The sequence below is a fragment of the Anabrus simplex genome, chromosome 5, assembly GCF_040414725.1.
Source record: "Anabrus simplex isolate iqAnaSimp1 chromosome 5, ASM4041472v1, whole genome shotgun sequence".
NCBI classification, from domain to species: domain Eukaryota; kingdom Metazoa; phylum Arthropoda; class Insecta; order Orthoptera; family Tettigoniidae; genus Anabrus; species Anabrus simplex.
The window spans coordinates 416,224,443-416,248,236 of record NC_090269.1 but is presented as its reverse complement, the minus strand read 5'-3'; the positions used below and the strand labels follow the sequence as shown (position 1 = coordinate 416,248,236).

General features: G+C 38.5%; 1 protein-coding gene across 1 annotated transcript in view; it reads left to right on the top strand.

Annotated features, from left to right (window-relative positions):
- LOC136874181 (leukotriene A-4 hydrolase) overlaps nt 1-23,794 on the top strand; it is a 157,006-nt gene that overhangs the window by 36,146 nt on the left and 97,066 nt on the right. The window contains exon 6 of the mRNA XM_068227691.1: nt 4,036-4,104. Coding sequence (XP_068083792.1) covers nt 4,036-4,104 — 69 coding nt within the window. The remainder of the gene's footprint in view (nt 1-4,035; nt 4,105-23,794) is intronic.

Here is a 23,794-nt window from a genome sequence, read left to right as displayed (position 1 = left end):
AATCATATGGTTTTAAAGGAGAAAGTGCCAGCCAGGGAATCATACAAGTGTGAGGGATGGGGGTCATTGTAGTGCGTTGCAATGCACACGGAAGCTAGAAACTTCAACCCCTCGTCATAGGAAAGATCGATAAGCCACAATGTTATGGGCGTCGGGCACTTCCCATGCCAGTACAAAGCATCTAAAAATGCAAACAGTACAGAAATCCAAAAAATAATGCATTTGTACAGGGGAACCAGCATAATTTATCCTCGTCTTTGAATTGTGTGATATTTTTTCTTTCGTTGCGTGAGGTTATGTTTGTAAGTGATTTACCCAAGTGCATTATTTGAACATTGTAAATGCACCTTGTTGGATACATGTTGGAAATAGTTTTTTTTTCCCATGGCATTTGAAAGGTTTAAGCCGTGAATCGAGGTGATTGCATGTATTAATGAGTCTTAGAATACTTTGTGACGCGGCAAGTGTTTACATGTCTGAAGTACAAGATAAGTGCATGGCGGGAAATCGTACAAAGATAAGTCGTAGGAAAGTTCGATTTTAAGGACATCGGTCACTTTCTGTGTAAACACAAGGCATCTAAAATGCTTACAGTATAGTAATTCAATGAATAAAGTACTTGCACATGGGAACCAGCATAGATTTCTCGTCTTTGAATCGTGCTTTTTTTTCTTTCTTTCGTTGCGTGAGGTTATGTTTGCCAGTGAGATATCCAAGTGCATTATTTGAATACTGTAAATGCACCTTCTTGGATACATTTTGGAAATAGTTCCTTTTTCATGGCATTTGAAAGGTATAAACTGTGAATCAAGGTTAACTGCATGCAGTAACGGGCCTTAGAATATTTTGTAACGCAGCGAGGGTTGGTATTCTGAATTGCGAATTGGCGGTTAATTCGAAATCACGTAATTCGAAGTCCGATTTTTGAGTCCCAACGACTTCGAATTAATGAGGTTTTACTGTAACTGCATCTGAAGTTCTTTGATTCTTTGTTTTCTTATTTTTGATTTTATTCTATTGTTCCAGTGAGTGTTTTGTTTTGACAGACAACGAATTGTACATATGTGTTTCTGTACTGAAACAAATATTTTCTCCTTTGTTCAATAATTCTATTTTTTTGTTGTGATGTGAATAAAAACTGATATTCCGTATTCCTACAATAAATAATGCTGAGATATTTCAACACATTTATTGTACGAAAACAACAAAAAGCCACTTTGCAACCTAAATTCGACTTCCAAAACTCCTTGTTAAAAAATAGGTAGTGCAAGTGCCTAGCGTTGCCATATGGCAACATCAAATATCTTATGATCTAGCAATCCCAAAATTCTGAAACTTGTTTTATTAGTTTATTTTGGTCTCAAACATGCGGCAAAACACAATGAATAAGTAAATCTCAGATTTTTTTTCAGGCACTAATGGGTTAATATCATTCATAAAAAGCATCTCTGATTCCAGTTCTTTATTCATTTTATTTATATGTATATAAGAAATACAAAGGTCCATAGATGTTTACCCTGCAGCACTGAAGATGGTTTTCTGTGGTTTCCCATTTTCACACCGGGCAAATGCTGGGGCTGTACCTTAATTAAGGCCACGGCTTCTTTCTTCCTACTCCTAGCTCTTTCCTATTCCATCATCGCCATAAGACCTATTGGTGCGACGTAAAGTAGATTGAAAAAGTTTCCTTTTTCAGGTTAGTTTATAAATTTATTTATTTAAAATGAATTTTGACAGACTGAAGAACGTATAACAGTTATGAATTGGCTGAAACTGAAAAGAGATGGCTTCAGATAAAATAAAAAAATCCTTGAATTTCCGACGTTGCTGGTAAATTGCAAGCAATCATCCACCATTACAACACTAGGCAGAGAGCTAAGGCACAGACTGGGAAACCGGTCCTTGAAACAGATAATTAACTTGGGGAGTTCAGAAGAACTGGTTGCAAGCCACCATCTAAATTGTCAGCAGTTAAATACAGGACAGTACAAGATTCTCAACAAGACAATGGTTCTCTTTCAAACACAATAACAAGGATAGCGTTCTAAAGGAGGACACCAAATAATCGTCCACCTAGATTTGCCACGGAATTTTACAAGAAGTTTTTGCATGACTTATGAACAGTGACAATGGCAACTTTTTTAGCTTTAAGCTATTTTTGTTAATAGGATATTTTAGTGAGAATTTTCCATGCCACACACTTTTTAGTATAATTAAGTTTAAATTTTTAAAATGTTTTTAATGTGTGTTTTAACATCAAGATAACATCAAGATAAAAGGAATGTGCCCTTGTTAATTATGCAGTATGCCTAGCCATAAGTAGCTGAAGATGTCTTCAAAGTAGACGAAACATGTTCTACAGTTTTTAATTTGCCTTAAGCAAATAAACATTGCTGGTAATGTATAAATTGTCACATAATCTCTGTTATTGTGAGGTCTGTTATAGTATGCTCAACGTTTTTAGTGAAGGTTTGGAATAATTGTTTCAATACTTAACCTAAAGTGTTATCCAGAATTTATCCTACAGTTAACTCTTTCCGGTCTAACTGCGAGCATAGCTCACAGCGGCCGAAATTACGTTCAGGCCGCGCTGCAGGCATAGCCCGTAGTAAGGTTTGACAATTCACTAAAAATCGAGAATGAGGTATGCACGCATTCTGGTGGTTAAATTGTTTTTCTTCATGTAATAGTTACGAGAATATTTAAGCAGATGGCAGTATTATATGTCTAAGTCAGTGAATTTATGATATTTTTGATAAGCATGCATCAGTAGATGTTGTCACTCTGTGAGCTCTAAGACATGGGAGGCTTCTCGCGGCAAACATGTGCTTGATGAAAGTGATATTTTCGATATTTTATGATATATTATAAGTTTATGCGCAAATGAACATATTATTGACATGAATTCAGAACAACTTCTTACATTTCATTAGGATTGGAGTTCGTTTTACGGCCTAGCGACTAGCGCATGTTCCCGCGTATTTCATATTTGCGTGAACACGTAAGATTGTCTACATATTAGTAAAGTTGTCTGTTTAGAAGACTGTATTTTCTCTTTCTCAGAAGTCTTTTGTGGTAAATGGAACAATAATTTTACATTTGAGTAACTTTTGACAAAATTTATCAATTAAAATAAAATTTCATAAGAGCTCCCATTTTCATTATTGTAATTATTATTATTATTATTATTATTATTGAAGAATTATTAATTTTATATCATACTCATTATTGTTGTTGTTTTGTAATTGCAATGCACATTGTATATTAGCAAAATAGGGTAAATATAACAGTATTTCAGAAAACTGTACTTGCTTAGTTATCCGTCAGACCTTTCCTCCATTCGACCGAGCTTGATAGCTGTAGTCGCTTAAGTGCGGTCAGTATCCAGTATTCGGGAGATAGTAGGTTCGAACCCCACTGTCGGCAGCCCTGAAAATGGTTTTCCGTGGTTTCCCATTTTCACACCAGGCAAATGCTGGGGTTGTACCTTAGTTAAGGCCACGGCCGCTTCCTTCCCACTCCTAGCCCTTCCCTGTCCCATCGTCGCCGTAAGACCTATCTGTGTCGGAGCGACGTAAAGCAACTAGCAAAAAAAAAAAATTCCTCCATTCGCAAAACATGGTATAATATATAAACAATTTTAAAATCTCAAGTGATAGTTGACATGATACAAACAGCGTTTTTCAAAATTAGATACTCAAACAAGCACAAAGAAAAAAGAATCATGCAAATATCTCCTTCAGGTACAGAGATATAATGTTTTAAAGATCCTTAAAAATGCCCAGTCCAGAACATTTGTTAGGGATATTAAGGCCCAGACTGGAATGGGTTAAGAAACCTAGGGAATATATCTCTCAGTAGTATTGGATATGAAATATGGATCTCCAAGTCATGCAGTTTCCTAATCTTTCAAGTTCAAACTCTATTTTCTCTCTTAATATGATTTATGGTATTAATAGATCTTGTTTTCATTGTTTTTTTTCTGTAGAGATCAATTTGGTTCTGATTAAACCCAGTTTACTTTCTGCTTTTCAGGCAATTCATGCCCGATCAGTGGTTCCATGCCAGGATACTCCTTCTGTAAAGGCACCGTACACGGCTACAGTAAGTATGAAGTCTATTGTTTGTTCAAAGTGAAGTAATAGAAAGGTACAAACAACTAACAAATCAAGTCATGTAGGAAATGAAGAGATGGGCTCAGTAGCTGAGATGTAGAATGCTGGACTTTTGATTTCAAGTTGGCAGGTTGAAAGTTGAAATTCTAAAGTTTAAAATCATATAAAATATTTGGCATTAAGTACCCAGGAAGCATGTACAGTTGCTAATAAAAGTAAAATAAAGGAGCACGTGGTATTATACTGGGTCTTTTTTTAGCTCGCTCCGCAGCACCACTCAGAGCACGACATGGCTGGTGTAATGACATTCCATCGCTAGCTGGTATAATGCGCACTTTTCCTCCCCACTCCTCACGGCAATTCAGTTATAGAAATCCATTTCTAGCATAACTCATCATCATCATCGGTTTGCCCTTCCAGCAAGCCGGGTAGGGTGTTTGAAAAAGAGCTCTTCCAAAGTTGCCTATTCTAAAAGATTTTGTTGTCCATGACGGATTCCGAATTCCATCCTCTTCTCTCCACGTCTTCCCTCTGTTGGTCCATCCATCTTCTTCTTGGTCTTCCAGCTGGTCTTCTACCTGTTATTCTCTTTTCCAAATAAGCACATGGTAACCTTGTGCTATTTATTTGTTTAGCATGCTCAAACCATTTAAGTCTAGATGACCTAAGTCTTTTCTCCATCGATTCATTTAGACCCAGGTTAGATCAGATCTCATAATTTTTCACATGATCAGGTTGTGTCTTTTAGAGGGCACTTCTAAGAAACTATTAGTCTAAACCTACCTGGCATTACATTTGATGTTCAAAGTGTTGTCCCTCAGCTGCCAAACACGCCTGACACCTCGTAAATAGGTTTGCACACTCGGTGAATCTCAGCCCCTGTGATGTTCGAAATGACTTGTGTAATGTTCTCTTGTAATTCTTCTATTGTGTGAGGTTTGTTCACACACTTTTCCCTTCAGCATCTCCTACAGGTAATAATCACAGGGATTTAAATCAGGAGGTCTAGGGGTATAATTAACCGCACGATCTTCGAAAACTTCCCGTATTACCTCCACAGACTGATTAGCAGTGTGTGCTGTTGCATTATCTTGCATGAAGTAACCATTATTCCTTTCTTCCATCAGCCCTCGAAAGAATGGTCTGAGAATGAGGTCTGTATTGCACCTGTCCAGGGTTCCAGTGCATAATAATTTATTTGGGTTATGAAGTGGCTGAAAGGATTTCTTTGATGAGACCCTCGAACAGACCCTGGAGTCGAAGTCCATCACCCCTACTCGAGTCTTTACTCAGCTGGCTCAAGAGCTTTGTGGGTCTGTGGTATGTCCGGAGAGGGGCTTAAACTACTTAATTCTAAGTAGGGGGGAGGAATCTGAAATATTAGAGGAATACGAACATACTATTAAATGAAAGGAAGATTATCTATTTTCGCGAACACATTTGTTATTAGCTAAGGAAACACTTGTATAATACACTACATAAAGATATGCCGTGATGTTTACATATGCAACAACATTAATTCATAAATTAGGTTTGAGCTTTGAATGTCCTTTTCTGTCCATATCAGATTTTCGTCTATCACTTCATAACCTTCAAATTATTGAAAATACATCGAAGGACTATCTGACACACGGAAGACTTTCTCATATATTGCATTAAAACACTTTACACATATCCTTAACAAAGGCATATCTCCTTTACGGCATGAATTATTTAATGGATTTATCATTTAATTTATATATCACGGTGCCCTGAAATCATGTTAGCTGAGGGTTACTATGGATATTCATGAGCGCATTTTAAACACATGAAAGTTATGTCACATTGTCTACGTTATTGACTTCGTCTAATTTATCGTACAGAGTTTTAACTCCTTCATAACACCTGCTTCATTGGGATTACCTATGCACTAATATGATAACATACAACATTTCAATTCAACGGTGTCCCTATAAATGATAAACATAGCAATCAACAACCAATATATTACATTATATGACACATAATAAACATTCACTGGACGAAATAACATAACACCCTGCACTTCACCTCTATGGGAAGAACAGTATTTGGCGTGATCCATCTCATTTGCCAATGGTGAGCAACAATCCTCGCCAGAATCTGGGACTTGAACTCAGGGACTTCGACGTGTGAGGGTGTAACAACCTGAAAATCCTATAACGGCCTTTACTTTAGTAAAAACAAAATAATAGACAAATGGAAGGATTTCACTCATCTATAAGATCTAGAACCCATACGACGGTGTTCTTTTCTTGATTTATGCATGTCTCCGTTATACTAGAGGAAGAAAAGAGTGAACTAAATGTATCTGCTTTCACAAAGTGGTGAACAGACTTCACTTGAGGTCTAGACTCCCCATCCCCCTCATAAAATTGTCAGGAGAGTCGGTCAAAGCTGCACGCTCATTATTTTTTTTTCTCCCCTGCAGAGCAAAGCCCCAGACTTTACCTGCTATTCTTAAATATTCATATCATCGCAGAAACATTCTCTTTCTTCAAATCATTAAACGCTCTCAACGTAACATCATATACCAGCCTACATTTGGACTCGGTTATCTTATTAACGAGGCGGCATTCTACATCGCCCTACATATATATTCAACAGGGGAATTTGCATATTTAAGCACCACTGTACTTTCAGGATACGAGCTACAAGTCAAGTTCCATCTTCTCATCTCTCATATCCCGAGGACATGCATATTTAAAGTGAAGATCCTAACCTTCAGGATAAATAAATAAAAAATTACGGGTAATCATGATCTACATAATTCAGTTACACCCCCAGAGTTGAATTTGTGTTGTCTTGACGTTCGCCGTCTTAGTCTATACAGGAGGAATTTCTACCATTATGTGACGTGCAATCAAGAATGAATAATTGGAAACTCTTATGATGATTCATAGCATTTAATTGTAGCTTTAGGACGACTGGTCATACTATGAAAATTTATCCCTTTACGTCATGTCACTTCACCTGTAAGTTATACAGTGAAACCTCGATTCTCCGTTTTTCGAGGGACCATGAAAATAAAACGTATAAGACGGGAAAACGGAAAATCCGGGAATGAATGAAAACCATCAACAATTTGGATAAACATCACAAAAATTAAAGATGTATAATTATAATCTTACAAAAACTCCTAAACCAAACCAAACTACAGCCCCAGTGGGACTTTGCCTGCCAAGCGACCGCTGCTCAGCCCGAAGGCCTGCAGATTACGAGGTGCGCATGGTCAGTGCGACGAATCCTCTCGGCAAATATTCCTGGCTCTGTAGATCGGGGTCGCCATCTCACCATTAGATAGCTCCACAATTAAAGGTATTCACGTAGGCTGAGTGGACCTGGAACCAGACTTATATCCAGGTAAAATTGCCTGACCTGGTCGCAATCGAACCCGGGCCCTCTGGATGAGAGGCGGGTATGTTAGACCGCGAAACCGCATTAATTACCGGTACGCGAGTTCAAAATCTCGGTACCCAGTACTTTATATTCAATTTTACAGGGGAATCTTCGTCAGTTTCCCGTGAAAACTTCTTTCAGTTCAGCAACTTTGATTAGGCTAGCCAAACTTCGAAAAATCTAATAACGCCAAGCCAAACAACAATCGACCAAAGTAGTTTTTAATTCTCTCATCTAATAAAATAAAGCACATTAGATACAAAAGCACCCAAAATGATGGCAAAATCCGTTCATTTCTTAATCTTTCATTGTAATTTGGTCTCCGGTATATTGTTCGTAGTCAGTTTCTGGAAATCTCGTACCGCGCATTTAGGCCTACATCGACTTTTAAAGGTTATGTTGAACTCGAAAACATGGTTTCGAATGTAAGTATCGATTCTTAAAAGTTCTCGAATGCATTATATTCAATTCTGCGCGTCACAAATCCAATCAAATTGGAAAGATAAAAGAAATGTAAACACTTCAGAAATTACCGTTATTCGTGACCTTGAGGTCATCTGGAAAGCGCGCTCGCTGCACATGTCAGTACGAGTTTGAAATGATACCAACCATTTAACATGTAACGTGCGCAAATAAAACGACTGTAGTTTTTGGTATTTTAACACGAAAACGTAACATTCCCAGTCTTACATCAGGACCTAAACAGTAATAGGCAATTCCAAGACCTCCCACGGCTTTCTTTTCTTTTTTTTAATGTAGGGTGCAACATCTGTTTTGGTCTCGCTAACGTATCATGTACGATAATATCAAAAGGTACTGAATTTGTGTTAAGAAGGAGCAGTTTCGATTCCTACCTAAAAGCCCCGTTACTCTGCAGTGCCCTGAGCAAAGTGCCGAAAACCTCTTCGGCAGTATGATCGAAAAAATGTAAAAATATAAACATCTAACCCTGGACATAATATGGACGCTTTATAAGTGCGAACATATGACGAAACTCGTTCCGTCTTCAAGCATAGCTGTCGAAATGCGCCGTGTCTCCTTGCAATTGTTGTGGGCACCCTCTGCTTTATGATTTTCCGAGATTCTCTAAACAATACCACCCGAATGCGATGCTCAGATGGTCTCTTATGCAAGTTCACCGCCGATCGCTTTTCTAGTACCGGTACAGTACTTGCTTTAATTATCGCAGTGACGGGGCGTTAACGCCAAGATCCATAAATATGCCATAGCCGTCCTTTCGTGAGATACAGTTTATTAAAAAACGATTGATCGAGGATTTAGCATTGATGGGACTGGAATTTCTGGACGGTTGATCCGGGTAAGCGTTTCTTCGAGGAACGGATAATGCGGGACTTTTACAACGTGATTTAATTACGATGCTCGCGGGACCACGTAATTTGAACGCATATTCCGGGAAAACGTATTTTCCGGGAACGGATAATCGAGGTTCCACTGTACTAGGGTCTTATAACTACCATGCAATATCACCCCATAATGTATGAAATAAGTGGTTCAACACCACGAAGAGAATCCTAGAGAAAAATCTTAAATAACTACAATCCCTCTGAAACACTGTTATGATCAAATAAAATTCAAAGTATTTACATGCAAGCTACTTATTTACATTAATGTGACCTTAACTGTCATGCCTATAAGTTCAAAACGTACTCAGCACTCAGCTATCAGCGATCAGCTTTCCTAAAAAAGTACAGCCGTGGATTTAAGCTGCCATTAAGATGTCTTCACTTGCAATGGCCTCCAGAATCGTCCTCTGTCGGTTCACCTGCATGCTGGTTGGATCCTCATCTGGCGTCGGAAGTTCTCGAATATCTCTGCTTCGCTGGAATAACTGCACGGCGAACTGCTCACAGGCCCTCTTCAAACCTGACGTTCTCGGAGGTCAAATATGCAAATGAGGGAGAACTAATTTGTTATAAATGCATTAATTGTGTCATGCATTATAACTCTGTTATGACTAGGGATACCCATAAACTCAAGCACCCTAGCCCTATATCGGTATTGTCCTGTCGCCCGACATTGATACTTTCATTTGCATATTTCAGTTCTCCACAAGTAATTTAATCTCGGGGCACTGCGCACTGGCTGGTCACCGTCACAGGATATGAATGTTAGACATTAATGTTTTACTTGTTACTGGTCATTAGTTGACCCACTCCATTTCACTAATTATTGATTTGATACACAACTCACTGCATTTGAGAGAATACGGAGGGCGCCGCCCGATGAAATGGCAGCTAATAAGCCGCTCACTGTTATTATAGGTTCAAGCCTCACTATAGCACTGCTATCGAACTATCCTTCTATTGGATCACTTCCTTCATTTAACCTCACTTATACGATAATTTATATAACTCGTATAATTAGGCACAATCCACTACACTCACTCAGATCAATTTCGTAACTGCACACGTAACAATTCACTTCAATCGACCACCTATTTTTACAATCCCGTGCCACTCTGACACATTATCAAAGTAAAATTTTATCATATACAGATCATAGCAAAGTGGATTAAAGACGTAACAAATATTTGGTACGCAGCGCACTGTCACTCACCATGTGTTGTCATTTACCATTACACAATACTGTTCACTAAGAACCTTCACAATGTGAAAACACTGAATATTGAAACCGAATATTTAATAAAGGATGGGTCTACTGATTAGACCGAGTGCACTGGATATACTGCGTATACTGCCTTCCCTCTTGTCCAACAACGTTCCGCTGGAAAGTAGATTTAAAAGTTGAGTTTGATATCAAATTGAAGCCTGTACATCCTTCTTTCCACTGATTAACTTTCGTTCTGAGTCCTTCGCGGGTTCGTCTGCAATCATCAAAGCGCCAGTATCAATTCTCAGTGGGTGGAGCTTGGCTCCTGGGATTTCTAAGTTTTCCTGGTCCCGTCAGAGTCGAACATCTGCTTTCAATCTCCTCATGCCATCAACTATCTACGTATTTCCTATTATTCTTATTATGTAGAGTGGTTCTTGGCATGATAAATCCGCATAAAATCTCCTCATTCATTGAAGTCGTAACTCAAAAATTATCCATCAAGTATTTCTGAATTATGATAGTTAATATCATCAAAACAGTTGAAAGCTACGCATTGGTACCACTAGATATTTAGGGGAATACATGGGGTGATTTTATCTCACGTGTTCCGAGACGACTTCTTTCAGGCTGCTTCGTGACCTCACTTCTCAGTCATGTGACACTTCTCTCATTCCAGCTCTCTCGCTCAGAAAAGGAGTGAACTTCACGTACAAGGGCTTGTACTCTCTCTTTTTTCCCAATTGCGCGCAACGAGAGAAGGGGCGCGCGACTCTACGGCGAGCCACTCGAGTCTCGGAACCGTCAAGAATATCCTTGTTTGGCGTCTATTTAACGTAGAACTGCATGGAAAACTGCAGATTCTCTATGAAGGATGTCTCTATATACATATGATGATGTCATGAACGGTTACAATATATCGATCAGCATTTATTGTTTCACGGAAAAATATAAGCCCTATAATTCTGCGAGCACTTATTGCACACCAAACTCCTACCTTTACATCATAAAGTGGACGGACATGCAGCTGGTGTGGATTTTCTGCACACCAGTAGCGATTGTTTTGACTATTTACATAGCCACTTAAGTGTAGCCATGCTTCATCACTATAAAATAAAAGTTCTGGGTCAACTACCCATCGTACTGACTGAAGCAACCAGTTACATTACCGAACCCTAGCGTAACTGTCAGGTCCTCTTAAATGTTGGGCAGGGGTGGGTTTGTACAGTTTGGCTTTTAACAGTTTTGTTGCTTTGTGGGCAGAAGATAATGACACATTAGCTTGTACGGCGAGACGCACCAGGGATTTTCAAGCTTTTCCTCTCTTAAAACACTTCGTCTCCTGCGTGATTTCTTGTTAAGAATGGATCCGGTGGTGTGGAACTTCTTTACTAATTTACGTACCGTACTCCTATGGGGAGGGAGGATGCCAGGAAATTTGCGAATGAATCGAAAGTGGCACTCTGTATAAGAAGAATGCTTCGCATAGCACAACACAATGAATACACGCTGTTCTACTATGTACATCACTCGTTAAACACACGATTACTAGAGTTTGTGGTTTATAGCATTTAAAAATCAGAGATTTAGCATTTTGATTTTCAAATTTAGCATTTTGTAGCATCTATACTTCTTAAATTTAGCATTATGTAGCAAATTAGTTGAAAATAGACATAATTTAAGAAATTGCACACAATAGTTAGGAGTAAAATATCATAGGCCGGCCCCGTGGTGTAGGGGTAGCGTGCCTGCCTCTTACCCGGAGGCCCCGGGTTCGATTCCCGGCCAGGCCAGGGATTTTTACCTGGACCTGAGGGCTGGTTCGCGGTCCCCTCAGCCTACGTGATTAGAATTGAGGAGCTATCTGACGGTGCGATAGCGGCCCCGGTCTAGAAAGCCAAGAATAACGGCCGAGAGGATCCGTCGTGCTGACCACACGACACCTCGTAATCTGCAGGCCTTCGGGCTGAGCAGTGGTCGCTTGGTAGGCCAAGGCCCTTCAAGGGCTGTAGTGCCATGGGGTTTGGTTTGGTTTGGTTTTTTTTAAAATATCATAGGCCTACTGTTTAATCACACATTGCTCATCATGCAGTTTTGAATACACTATGGGAAAAAAAAAAAAAAAAAAAAAAAAAAAACAACAACAACAAACACACACACACTCTCTCTCTACTACGGCTCTGCTGAGAGTTACGGACGATATACGCGCGGCCATCGATAAGAGACAGCTTACTATCTTATGTCTCTTTGATTTCTCTAAGGCATTTGACTCTGTTAATCATGAGTTGTTTCTTGCAAAGTTGAAGTCAATTGGTTTCTCGCAGAGTGCTCTATCTTGGTTTGAATCATATCTGTCAAGTAGATCACAGAGTTACATTTGTTGACGGACGATCCTCTATCTGGGAATCAGTAAACTGTGGCGTACCACAAGGCTCAGTCCTCAGTCCTTTATGCTTTTCTATTTATATTAATGACATTTCTGAAGTCTTTAAAAGTAGTACTTTTCATATGTATGCTGATGACTTACAAGCTTACTTCCACTTCAGTCCCACTAACGCACCTTCTTGTATAATGCATTTCACCCATGATATCTTTCGATTGATCGAATGGAGCGTAAATCATAACCTCCAATTAAATGTGGCTAAGACCCAGATTATTTGCATAGGTTATTCAAAACTCCTGAAAACTGTTGACCTCAAATCCCTCCCACCAATAAAAATTCTAGATTCAGATATCCATTATAGTGACACCGTTAACAATCTAGGACTCATTTTCGACAGAACCCTACCCTGGTCTGATCATACGTCAAATGTGATCAGAAAAGTTGTGTCATCCATGCATATTTTGAAACGTAACGTGTCATGTACACCACCTTTTATGCGGAAACTACTTGTTCAAAGTCTTATATTCCCCATAATTGACTATGGATCAGTCGTATACAACGACTTATCTGAAACTTTGAACATACAACTACAGAGGGTGCAAAACGCATGTGTTCGTTACGTGACAAATGCCAGACGTGATGAACACATAACACTCTATTACATTCAGCTGCAATGATTGAAGCTCCATGAACGACGGGAAATCTCAGTAGCCGTTGCTACGCACAAAATTCTCAAACTGAAGACCCCACCCTACCTATATAATGCATTTAAATCTATGGAGTCAGTACATAACAGAGATAATAGGTTTACAAAAACTACCCTTCAAATTCCCCTTCATCGTACCACTAAATTTAACAAATCTTTTGTTTGCACTGCATCCCGTATCTTCAATGTCTTTAACCTTTACCGTTTCGTAAATGACAGGAACTGCACCCAACTAAAGCAGTCCTTAACATCTATCTTCCTGAAGAAGTACGCAAGGGGCTGAGATCAGGTATTCTTGTGTCCAATAATAAGAAATATGTATATTTCTAAGAAAATTGTTTCTGTTTTTCATATTCCTGAGATTCTTGTAGCCTAAAATATTAAAAAAATCGAATGATATGCTTTATTACTTCTTATATGATTTATGTTTTAACTTTATTGGAATTGGTATCTGTATTTTAATTTTAAGTTTAATTTTAAGTTTAATGTTTAATTTGATATTTTAATATTATAAAATGTAGTTAGAATATTCATAAACTTGTATTGTGTTATAAGTAGACGCTACATAAAGGGGCTTTTCAGCCTCAGTGGCATGTATATCATCATTATCAATAAATTCAATTCAATTCAGTTCTCTCTCTCTCTCTCTCTCTCTCTCGCTCTCTCTCAAAGTGAAAAATACTATTCTGAGTGTATTCATTTATCACGGTACAGCATACCTACAAACAAGAGGAATTTCAATGATGATTGAAGTACAACATGCCAATTGTTCGAATGGTGTCCTCCTTCATTCAAGACTGCTTATCAGTTACAATCATGTTGTACTTGCTAAAAAGAAACCTCTCTACATCGACACTGTTCGTAGGGGGCCAAATGCACTGCAGTGCTGCCATGACAAAGGAAGGAAACTTTTACCTAAGTGCCATCAACATTTGAAGAGTGTCAGTGCTTTTTCAATTTTAATGTTCTGCAGCATCTGTTGGTGATATGCCTCTCAGCCCTCGACAAATTGATCAACAGTGACACTTCTAAAATGTGGCAACTTATGCTTCAAAGACACAAGTGATTTGGGTTCCAGAGCACTGCTTTCTCCTGCTGCAACTGCAGGATTAAATAAATTGCACACTTTGTTGAAAAACACGTTAGTATCACTGAAGCTTATGTGCTTAGAGAGCTTAGTTATGCATGTAAGCATACACTACTTAAATTGCACTTAATTTCCTCTTTCTTCATATTGCTTGCCAAATAAACTTGTTGTTCTGCATTTGGAGATCGTCCTGAGTAGAACAGCACCACGTCCGCCTCGGTTGTCCGACGTCTCGTCTGCGATTACTGCAATGGGTTTCCCGTACAATGCAGCATTCACCTCTGCCCTTGCTGAATCTTCGCAACGTGGAAAATACTCTCTAGTATTGAGGCAGATCACCTGAGTGCTGGCCTAGCGAATCACTGAACAAGTTTTGAAGCTTCTTCCTATAAACTTCCTTTTATATACATGGAAATAAGCGATTATTTTACATCCTGGATGATCTATTAAAATATAACATTTTAAAATAACGTCCGTCCACGTTTGTTTGGTTTTTATTTTTGGTCGAAAATTAGTAGCAATCTTAATACTTCAAAACAACCATACATGTGGTTCTTTGCCGGGGGGGGATGAGGGAGGATATAGGCTAGTTTATGAATATTTCAGAGTAAGTTAGGCTATACCACTCAAGATGGTGTAAATGTATTTTAAACACAAATATAAATAACGTCCAAAAATATATCTGAAATCGGCACTTACTTTTAAAGGTAGTCTCGGAAAGCAGGGGGATGGTCCAGCCTGTGGATGGGGATATTAGTCTACAGGCACATCTTCACAGTATCCTCAATGAACGTTTGTTTCTTTGTTTGTTTGTTTGTTTGCTCTTTTTGTCTTTCTATCCATTTCTGCTATTGTGGCTTGACGCCACATTGTTCGCATGCTGGTTGGTAAAAAATTCGCTCCTCTAGTTTCTGCTTTTGCAGTATTTCTACAAAACAACTTTCTTCTTCCATTCAAGTCTTTGATTGCCAAGTTGACACATCAATATATTTGTATCACTTACATAAAAATGTTCCGATTTGTAATTCTCGGAACGCTGTTTGATTGTCACTTCGCTTCTACCCATGGCTACCAGACAATAAATCATTACCGTACTTTAGAACAAAACTACTACTAACACCTATGTAAAGAATAACAGACTATGATCAAGGGTCAAGCGTGTGCTTGAAAGTGTATTAAGTTGTTTGATTAGTTGTTCTTTGCATTGCTCTTTGGCCGCTGAAAGATATTCCACACATTGAAAGATTTAAGATGCCGTATTAATTCTTTTCCCTAAAATTAACAACATTCATCTTATTTTTAAGAAAAAATAACATCGTTGTTGAAAAGATATATGTTTATTTTGCCTAAAACAGAGAATTTTGCATCTATTTTGCATAAATTGCACAATTTCGCATTTTGAACCAATTTCGTATTTTATCGCTAATTCGAAATCACTAGAAATCACTCGTAGGGGTCATAAGATGAAGGCACATACACTGACAAAGTTTCAACTTATTTTGCATTTATCGCAAATGCTAAAAACTGCAAACTCTAACAATTACTTTAGTATTCCTACAGAAACTACGCTATTTTAATGCGAACACATTAAACACGCTACCAATACCACAGATGTTACACTAAACTATTGCTGTGAAGCAATGGCTATTGCTACCGTACTGCATTAGATCATCTTAGCTGGTCATGAAGCAATATATCTCTCGGCAAATGAGTCACCTGGCTGCGCTATCACCTTCCGTGCATGTTCCCCTGATACACGGAGCGAGCTAAAAATAAAATCCCCTGTATATGTTCCTCACAGGCACATGTTTCTCAGAAACAATTGGATGGTGTTATGCATCACTTGACCAAGCGCCAAAGTAGATTTTGAGACATTGACACAAATGCAAAATCCTTTGTATTAATTCATATTTTCTGTTAAATGTGAGGTATTATATACCAAAATGAAGATAAAAACATAAATTTTCTTCTTAATGTATTCAATATAGGGATATTTGAAGTATATCATAGTAATCCTAGATAATGATGCTTGGGTCACTTGATGCTTTATTGCGGTTACATTACTTTTTTGTTTTGCATCACTTGACCAACAAATAAAATTGTCATTCAGTGATCGATTTGACTTTTTAAAATTCAGTGCAGTGTAAAATATGGTACTTGTTTACTAATTTTATTGTTTATTTAAGTACAGGATTAAATTATACATAACAGCATAAAACATGACATAGAAAAAACATGAATTTTAGAATATACAGTAGTATACAAATTACACTGGTAGATTATAGTATTAAGGCATCATAAATGCACAGTTTCTCCAAGTGTAATATAATGCAGGATTTTAAGAATTTATGAGTTCAAAATAAATATTTCCACAATCAAACTCATCTATATCATCGTCTATTCCAGGATCACTAAACAAGCCCTTTTAGAAAGGCTTAGCATCATTGGGAAGTAGCTTCATGAGTAGAGATGAGAACAGTAGGCACTAAAAACAGTTAAAATAGGCAGTCATATAGGCTCTTAAATTAGTCAAAATAGGCATGTAAATAGGCATGAGAAAAATATAATAACACGCTCAATTACTATAAAAGGAATTTACAACAAGCATCGTTTCAATGTTTCCCGATAACAATCTTGTTCTCCTGTTGGGCAGAATGTTTTGTACTGAAAGAAATCTCTCAACATCACAGGAAGTGATTGGACAAAACTTCAATGAAGTCACTTCATCTGGTTTTAGTTCAACTGCTTCATCTACTTCACCTCGTAGCACCCTGGCTACTTTTACCGTCACTTTCCATCATGGATTCTGCTGCAGGACTCTTATGGATCTTTTTGCTGACAGCGGCTACTTTCCCAGAGGTTCGGTCAAAACTTCTGCTGACTTCTTCCACAACCCTAAATGAGTCCACCGGGGGAAAACCACTCGTCTCTAACTCGGTGATTGCTCCCAGCGGCATGTTGAAGTTTGAAGATGCTCTAGTTTATGCAGGGGGGTATTAGCTCCCACCATTGCATTGCACAGGTCTATAGAAAATTGTTGTTGGTTGCTGTTCACAGTGGACTGGTAGAAAAGCTGCGATGACAATGCTTTCTGTACTTGTGTCAAATGCATCGCAGTATTTCTATGTTGATCTACATGATATCTTTACACATTTGATCTGAAAAATAATAAAATTGACTTAAATTTCAATGTTCTTATATTTCTAAAGCTGGGATAATTGGCAATAATGCTTAGTATAAGCATGATAGCGCATGGCCTCTGGAGAGGCCTGGTGCGGGTCTGTGTCTCGTAGATGGCCTGTTAGGGGACCTGCATGTCTGTGAAAATAGGATGATTTCTAATGCTGAAAACGCCACACACACCCAGCCCCAGAGCCATTGGAATTAACCAATTAAGGTTAAAATCCCCAACCCGGCCGGGAATCAAACCCGGGACCCTGTAAACTGAAGGCCAGTATGCTGACCATTCAGCCAATGAGTCGGACAGTATAAACTTGCATTTGTTTCATAAGAAAAAGAGAAAGACTATTAGAGGTGATGTTTCTAGAAGTACAAAACTTTAAAGTAGGAACAAGAGAATTTATAATTTACATGGAAATATGTCCTCAAAAATGTTCAGTTATAATCTGGCAGTTTCCTGTCGAGTTCACCGGGTGAAAAAATAATAAAAATGACGTGAAACGATACCCGAGTAGTGTAGAGGAAATATACTTCTTATATGCTTGCCAGAAACTCACCAAGCTGCCCCTAACAGTATTCTTACTTATATAGGATTAAAACGGAGGCACTATAAATCTCAGATTTGTGAACATTTTATATGTTGCTATTCGCCGCCTTTGGTCAGCTGTCATGAAGACTATTTTCTGTTGCCTGCAATAGATCCTGCATCATGTGTACCCACAAGGCTGCCACCCTCGTTGAAAATTAGAAAACCGCACATTTTGAAATTGTTGTGGCATGCGCTCATAAACTTAATTTTTATCACAATTTGGCAAGACTCTAGATGGGATGCTAGAGCTTACGCACCCCAGACTCTCTCTGCTTGCCCCCCCACCAGCACAACGGTTACTAACTGGACCTCACCAATCCAGTCCAACGGTCTTTTCACTGGCCTGGTCTCGTAAAGATAGTCTTTGTAGCCTTGTTAAACATGCTATGACATCGTCCAAGCCGTGCCATCTTGTAGAGTTCACTAGAGCCTACACATAGTGCTGGTGAAAGTTACTCACGATTTAAAAAAATTACATTTCAGTTGTAGTCCGCCTCTGTGGTGTAGTAGTTAGCGTGATTAGCCGCCACCCATGGAGGCATGGCTTTGATTCCCGGCTCTGCCACAAAATTTGAAAAGTGGCACAAAGGCTGGAACGGGGTCCACTCAGCCATCCTCGAAGTGGTTTTTTGTGGTTTCCCACTTCTCCTCCAGGAAAATGCCGGGATGGTACCTAACTTAAAGAAGTGGCCATTTCCTTCCCTCTTCTTTGTCTGTCCCTTCCAGTCTTCCCATGCCTTCACAAGGCCCCTGTTCAGCATAGAAGGTAGGCTGTCTGGTTAAGGAACTAGTCCTCCTCCCCAGTTGTATCCCCCAACCCAAAGTCTCATGCTCCAGGACACTGCCCTTGAGACGGTAGAGGTGGGATCCTTCGCTGAGTCCGAGGGGAAAACCTACCCTGGAGGGTAAACAGATTAAGAAAGAAAGAAAGAAAGAAAGAAAGAAAGAAAGAAAGAAAAATATTTCAATTTAAATCTCTATTTTCACGGGAATGGAATCAGAGTTCAAAATACAGATTTTTAATTTTCATCCACTGTGTGACGAGATCACCGGCGTTCTAACTCCTCGTTCACTATTTAAATGATTATTTTCATTTTGGCGATATAAATTATTGAAAGTTCACAATTAGTACATCGTTGCAACAAAACAACTTTCCACAATACGTAGATTAATCTATAAAATAAGTTTTGTCTGTACATTGCTCAGAATTTAAAAAGGATGGTATTTCTGTATGAGTTGTGCCCACAATAACAAGGAAATGCACCTTTTACTTTTCTGTCTGTCTGTCTGTCATGCTGACTGAAATGGTAGTTTAGGGGAAGGCCTAAAATTTAATTCTAAAATATTTATTGTATTAGTGGTCATGTCTTAATGAAAATTGGTATACAATGTCGGGGAATAAGTCGCTAAAATCTAGGCTATAAATAATTTTACTCACGCTGAGCGAAATGGTAGTTTAGGGGAAGGCCTAAAATTTAATTTTCAAATATTTGTTATTAATGGTCGTATCTTAATGAAAATTGGTTGTGGAAGTCAAGGAATAAGTCGCTGCAATCTAGACCATAAATAATTGTATTCACACTGAGAAAAATGGTAGTTTAGGGGAAGACCTACAATGGAATTCTCAAATATTTATGTTATTACTGGTCCTATCTTAATGAAAATCGGTATGCAAAGTCGGGGAATAAGTTGCTATAATCTAGGCTATAAATAATTTTATTCACGCTGAATTAAATGGTAGTTTAGGGGCAGGCCTAAAATTTAATTCCCTCATAATTATGTTATTAGTGGTTGTATCGATAAATACTATATAACTAAAGTTATGTAGTATTATATTTACGATCATTTATGTCTTATACATTGTTACCATACCAGCTATGATCGGAGATATTCATGAATTTGGATTTTTGTTACCAAGTCCTTATCAGCGCCGAGTCACGAGAAAATGGGTAGACAGGATGTAATGAAAATCGGTATGTAAAGTCGGAGAATAAGGAACTACAGTCTACGCTATAAATATGTTCATGTTAAAAATTAAATAACTGGAAAGGAGGTTCAACCTATTCAATACTCAAAGGAAAGAAACGTAGCAATCACATTTCTATTTAAATGGGACCGGTTTCGACCTTAGTCTAGGTCATCATCAGCCATAAAAACATATAAAATGTTTATGAATGTTGGAGGTCAGTTCCACACTCTGTTAGGCACAAAGACACGACACCACATTCTGTCCTGCATAAAGTCACAACACTACTAATCAACATACGAAGATCAAAAAGGCTTGAATTCGCAGACGAACAGATCTGTAGTAGAAAGCCGCCAGCTCCCGGTGACCAGCGCGGCACACTCAAGGTCACGCGCTGCGGCCAAACACCAAAGTAGAGTGGAGAACGTGGTGTCGTGTCTTTGTGCCTAACAGAGTGTGGAACTGACCTCCAGCATTCATAAACATTTTATATGTTTTTATGGCTGATGATGACCTAGACTAAGGTCGAAACCGGTCCCATTTAAATAGAAATGTGATTGCTACGTTTCTTTCCTTTGAGTATTGAATAGGTTGAACCTCCTTTCCAGTTATTTAATTTTTAACATCAATAATTTCAATACGGAACAATGAAATTTTTATCTTTAAATAAATATGTTCATACCAAACTCGATAGCTGCAGTCGCTTGAGTGCGGCCAGTATCCAGTATTCGGGAGATAGTGGGTTCGAACCCCACTGTCGGCAGCCCTGAAGATGGTTTTCCGTGGTTTCCCATTTTCACACCAGGCAAATGCTGGGACTGTACCTTAATTAAGGCCACGGACGCTTCCTTCCCAGCCCTAGCCCTTTTCTGTCCCACCGTCACCATAAGACATATCTGTGTCAGTGCGACGTAAAGCCAATAGCAAAAAAAAAAAATTTTTTTTCATAAGACGCCCTAAGATCACAGAGTTGAAAGAAAACTAAATGTGGAGGCCTACAATATAGAAAGCTCATAAAATTGATCAACAATAACACTACATTGACCATTGTTTGTTGTGATATGCTTTGTCTTCTGTTGCCACTCATCTCAGATAGGATTACTGCTGCGTACCGTGATTTTTTTTTTTAATTTGCCCTACATTGCTGCTACCAATACAGCATGCCATTTCTCTGTTTCATAAATTTTCTGATACCACTGGTACGTAACACACTGATTCATCATAGCATTGAAGCTATTCAATCCCTACTTTGAGGTACTGATTGGAATGAGAAGTGTGCATACTTAACGGAATAATGGCAGAGAAGTGTTCGCGGCTGTCTGCAGCCTGGTTATTCCAGCTCTGGAACTTTGGACTGTTAGATCGACACCGTAGTACTGTTTGTTAAAAGTGAGAAAATGTGCAGTTTTTCATTTGATTGAGTATTTTATATAACATTGCTTTTATCGCTACATTCCTACTGACGTTTTTGTAATGACCTATTTTGACTTCAGTTAGGAAAACCACAAAGTCAGTCTTTCTGAGAATCCCGTAGTGAAGCTCGGGTACATCAGCTAGTAGGCCTATAAATGCTACAATGAAATGCAATCGTAGTTCAGTCACAAAAAAATAAAAGGAACAAATGAACTTACCTTGTTACAGCAAGCTTGGCAGAAGACTACCTTTCCATCCGTAGTGAAATTGGGATGTGATCCACCGTTTCAACCAGTAAGACTTCGATGATTTTTCATTGCAATTAAATTTTTTTTAACGTTACGCCGACACAGATAGGTCTTTACAAAAAACAATATAAATATAAGTCACCACCTTATCAATACAAAATTTATTGACATTCAGCTAGTAAATATTGTCAAGACCGGTTTCGACCCCTAGCTGAATGTGAATAAATTTTGTATTGATAAGGTGGTGACTTATATTTATATTGTTTTTTTGTAAAGTAATATCTATCAATACGGAAATGAAACTTATAAACAACAGTAGAAAAGCCAACCAGGCAAGAAAAATAGCACACAGATACCAAAATCTGAAAATTAAGATCACAAATATTGTCAAAAACATCACTTTCTTATATGTGATGTTTTTGTAAAATATATCTTTTATGCATGTCAACTGAAGATGACCCCCTAGGGGTCGAAACCGGTCTTGACAATATTTACTAGCTGAATGTGAATAAATTTTGTATTGATAAGGTGGTGACTTATATTTATATTGTTTTTTGTAAAGTAATATCTATCAATACGGAAATGAAACTTATAAACAACAACAGATAGGTCTTATCGAGAAGATGGTATGGGAAAGGCCTAGGGGTGGAAATGAAGCGACCGTGGCCTTAAAGGTACAGCCCCAGCATTTGCCTGGTGTAAAAATGCGAAACCACAGAAAACTATCTTCAGAGCTGCCGACAGTGGGGTTCGAACCCACTATCTCCCGGATGCAAGCTCACAGCTGAACACCCCTAAGCGCACAGCCAACTCGCCTGGTGATTTTTCTTTGGGTGTTGCCACAGACACACTTCTTCACAATAAATCACAACACGTTCTGAAGATAAAGCATACACATACAACAGTTCACATCGAGGAGGAGGTATAAGGGTTCAACGTTGATTGGTTCTCGCATATGTCTTAGAAGGTTGGAGGGATTGAAGGCTTTGAGGTCAAATTGTTCCTTGTTTCTCCTGATGAAAATTTCCCAAGAACTATTTCTGGTGACTTCCAAGAATTTCCATTTTTGTTCGTGGGGTAAACAGGTCTTGAGAAATGAGAAGATAATACTGTCGAGCACATCAGTTACAATACTGTATAATGCACTGGAAGAATCGGCTTCTTTAAAATAGATTCAAAAGGCATCAAATAGGCAATTATATTCCATATAGGCACAAACCCCTGAAATAGACATTTATAGGCACAATAAAACCAATGAAATCTAGCTTAAAGGACTCTAAAACGGATTTATATCTCAAAAGCCTACATTTTTGAACACAGGTATAAAATAGGCAAATTCCTGTCTCTATTTAAGAGAGAGCGCAGGTCATTCAGTTTCGCTTCTGAAACTGGTTTTTCATTGGGCCATAACAGAGTGAGCAGACCATGTAGATCTGATCCATTTTCATTCTGAAGCCAGTGACAAACTGTAGATTTCTTAATGTTTACTTCAACAGTGCATTTTGCATTGAAATGCAGTTTGAAGAAAATGATAAAATGTTCATCTTTCTTCAACTCTATTTCTCACGTAAAGCCAGTCTACCTTCTCACTGTTTGTGCCTGTCTTCCTGTTTACAGTGTGCTTCTCCAGATGAACTGTACTATGAAAATCCGTCTGGTCATGCTGTGCACAACAAGCGGGTTCTTCTTTCGGCACATCTTCATTACATTTATGTTGTCTTTGGCGGTATAGAGGCGCTGCTGAAATATGAAAGCACGTTCTATATCCCTAAAGTCGCTGTCGTTAGGGAGGAAGCTATGGCCTGGAAATAGAAATATTTGTGTAATCTTTTCAATGGTAGGGTGTTGTTCTTAAACTGTTTTCAGAAGTAGAACAATCTTTATATTACAACTCTGGCCTCCACAAGCATCTGACCACAATATGACTTCTTTGGCTTTGTGCACGTTTTCCATGAGATGCGTGTACAAGCAGGATCCAACCTCCTGAGCCCCTTGTCCTGCTTCTCCTTCCAACCGGACATAATAATGACCTTTATTATCTTTCCCACTATGAATCCCTAAGTTTTATAACTACAACTGGCGCTTGTAAAAACCACACCTGTGGGAATACGGGGCATTG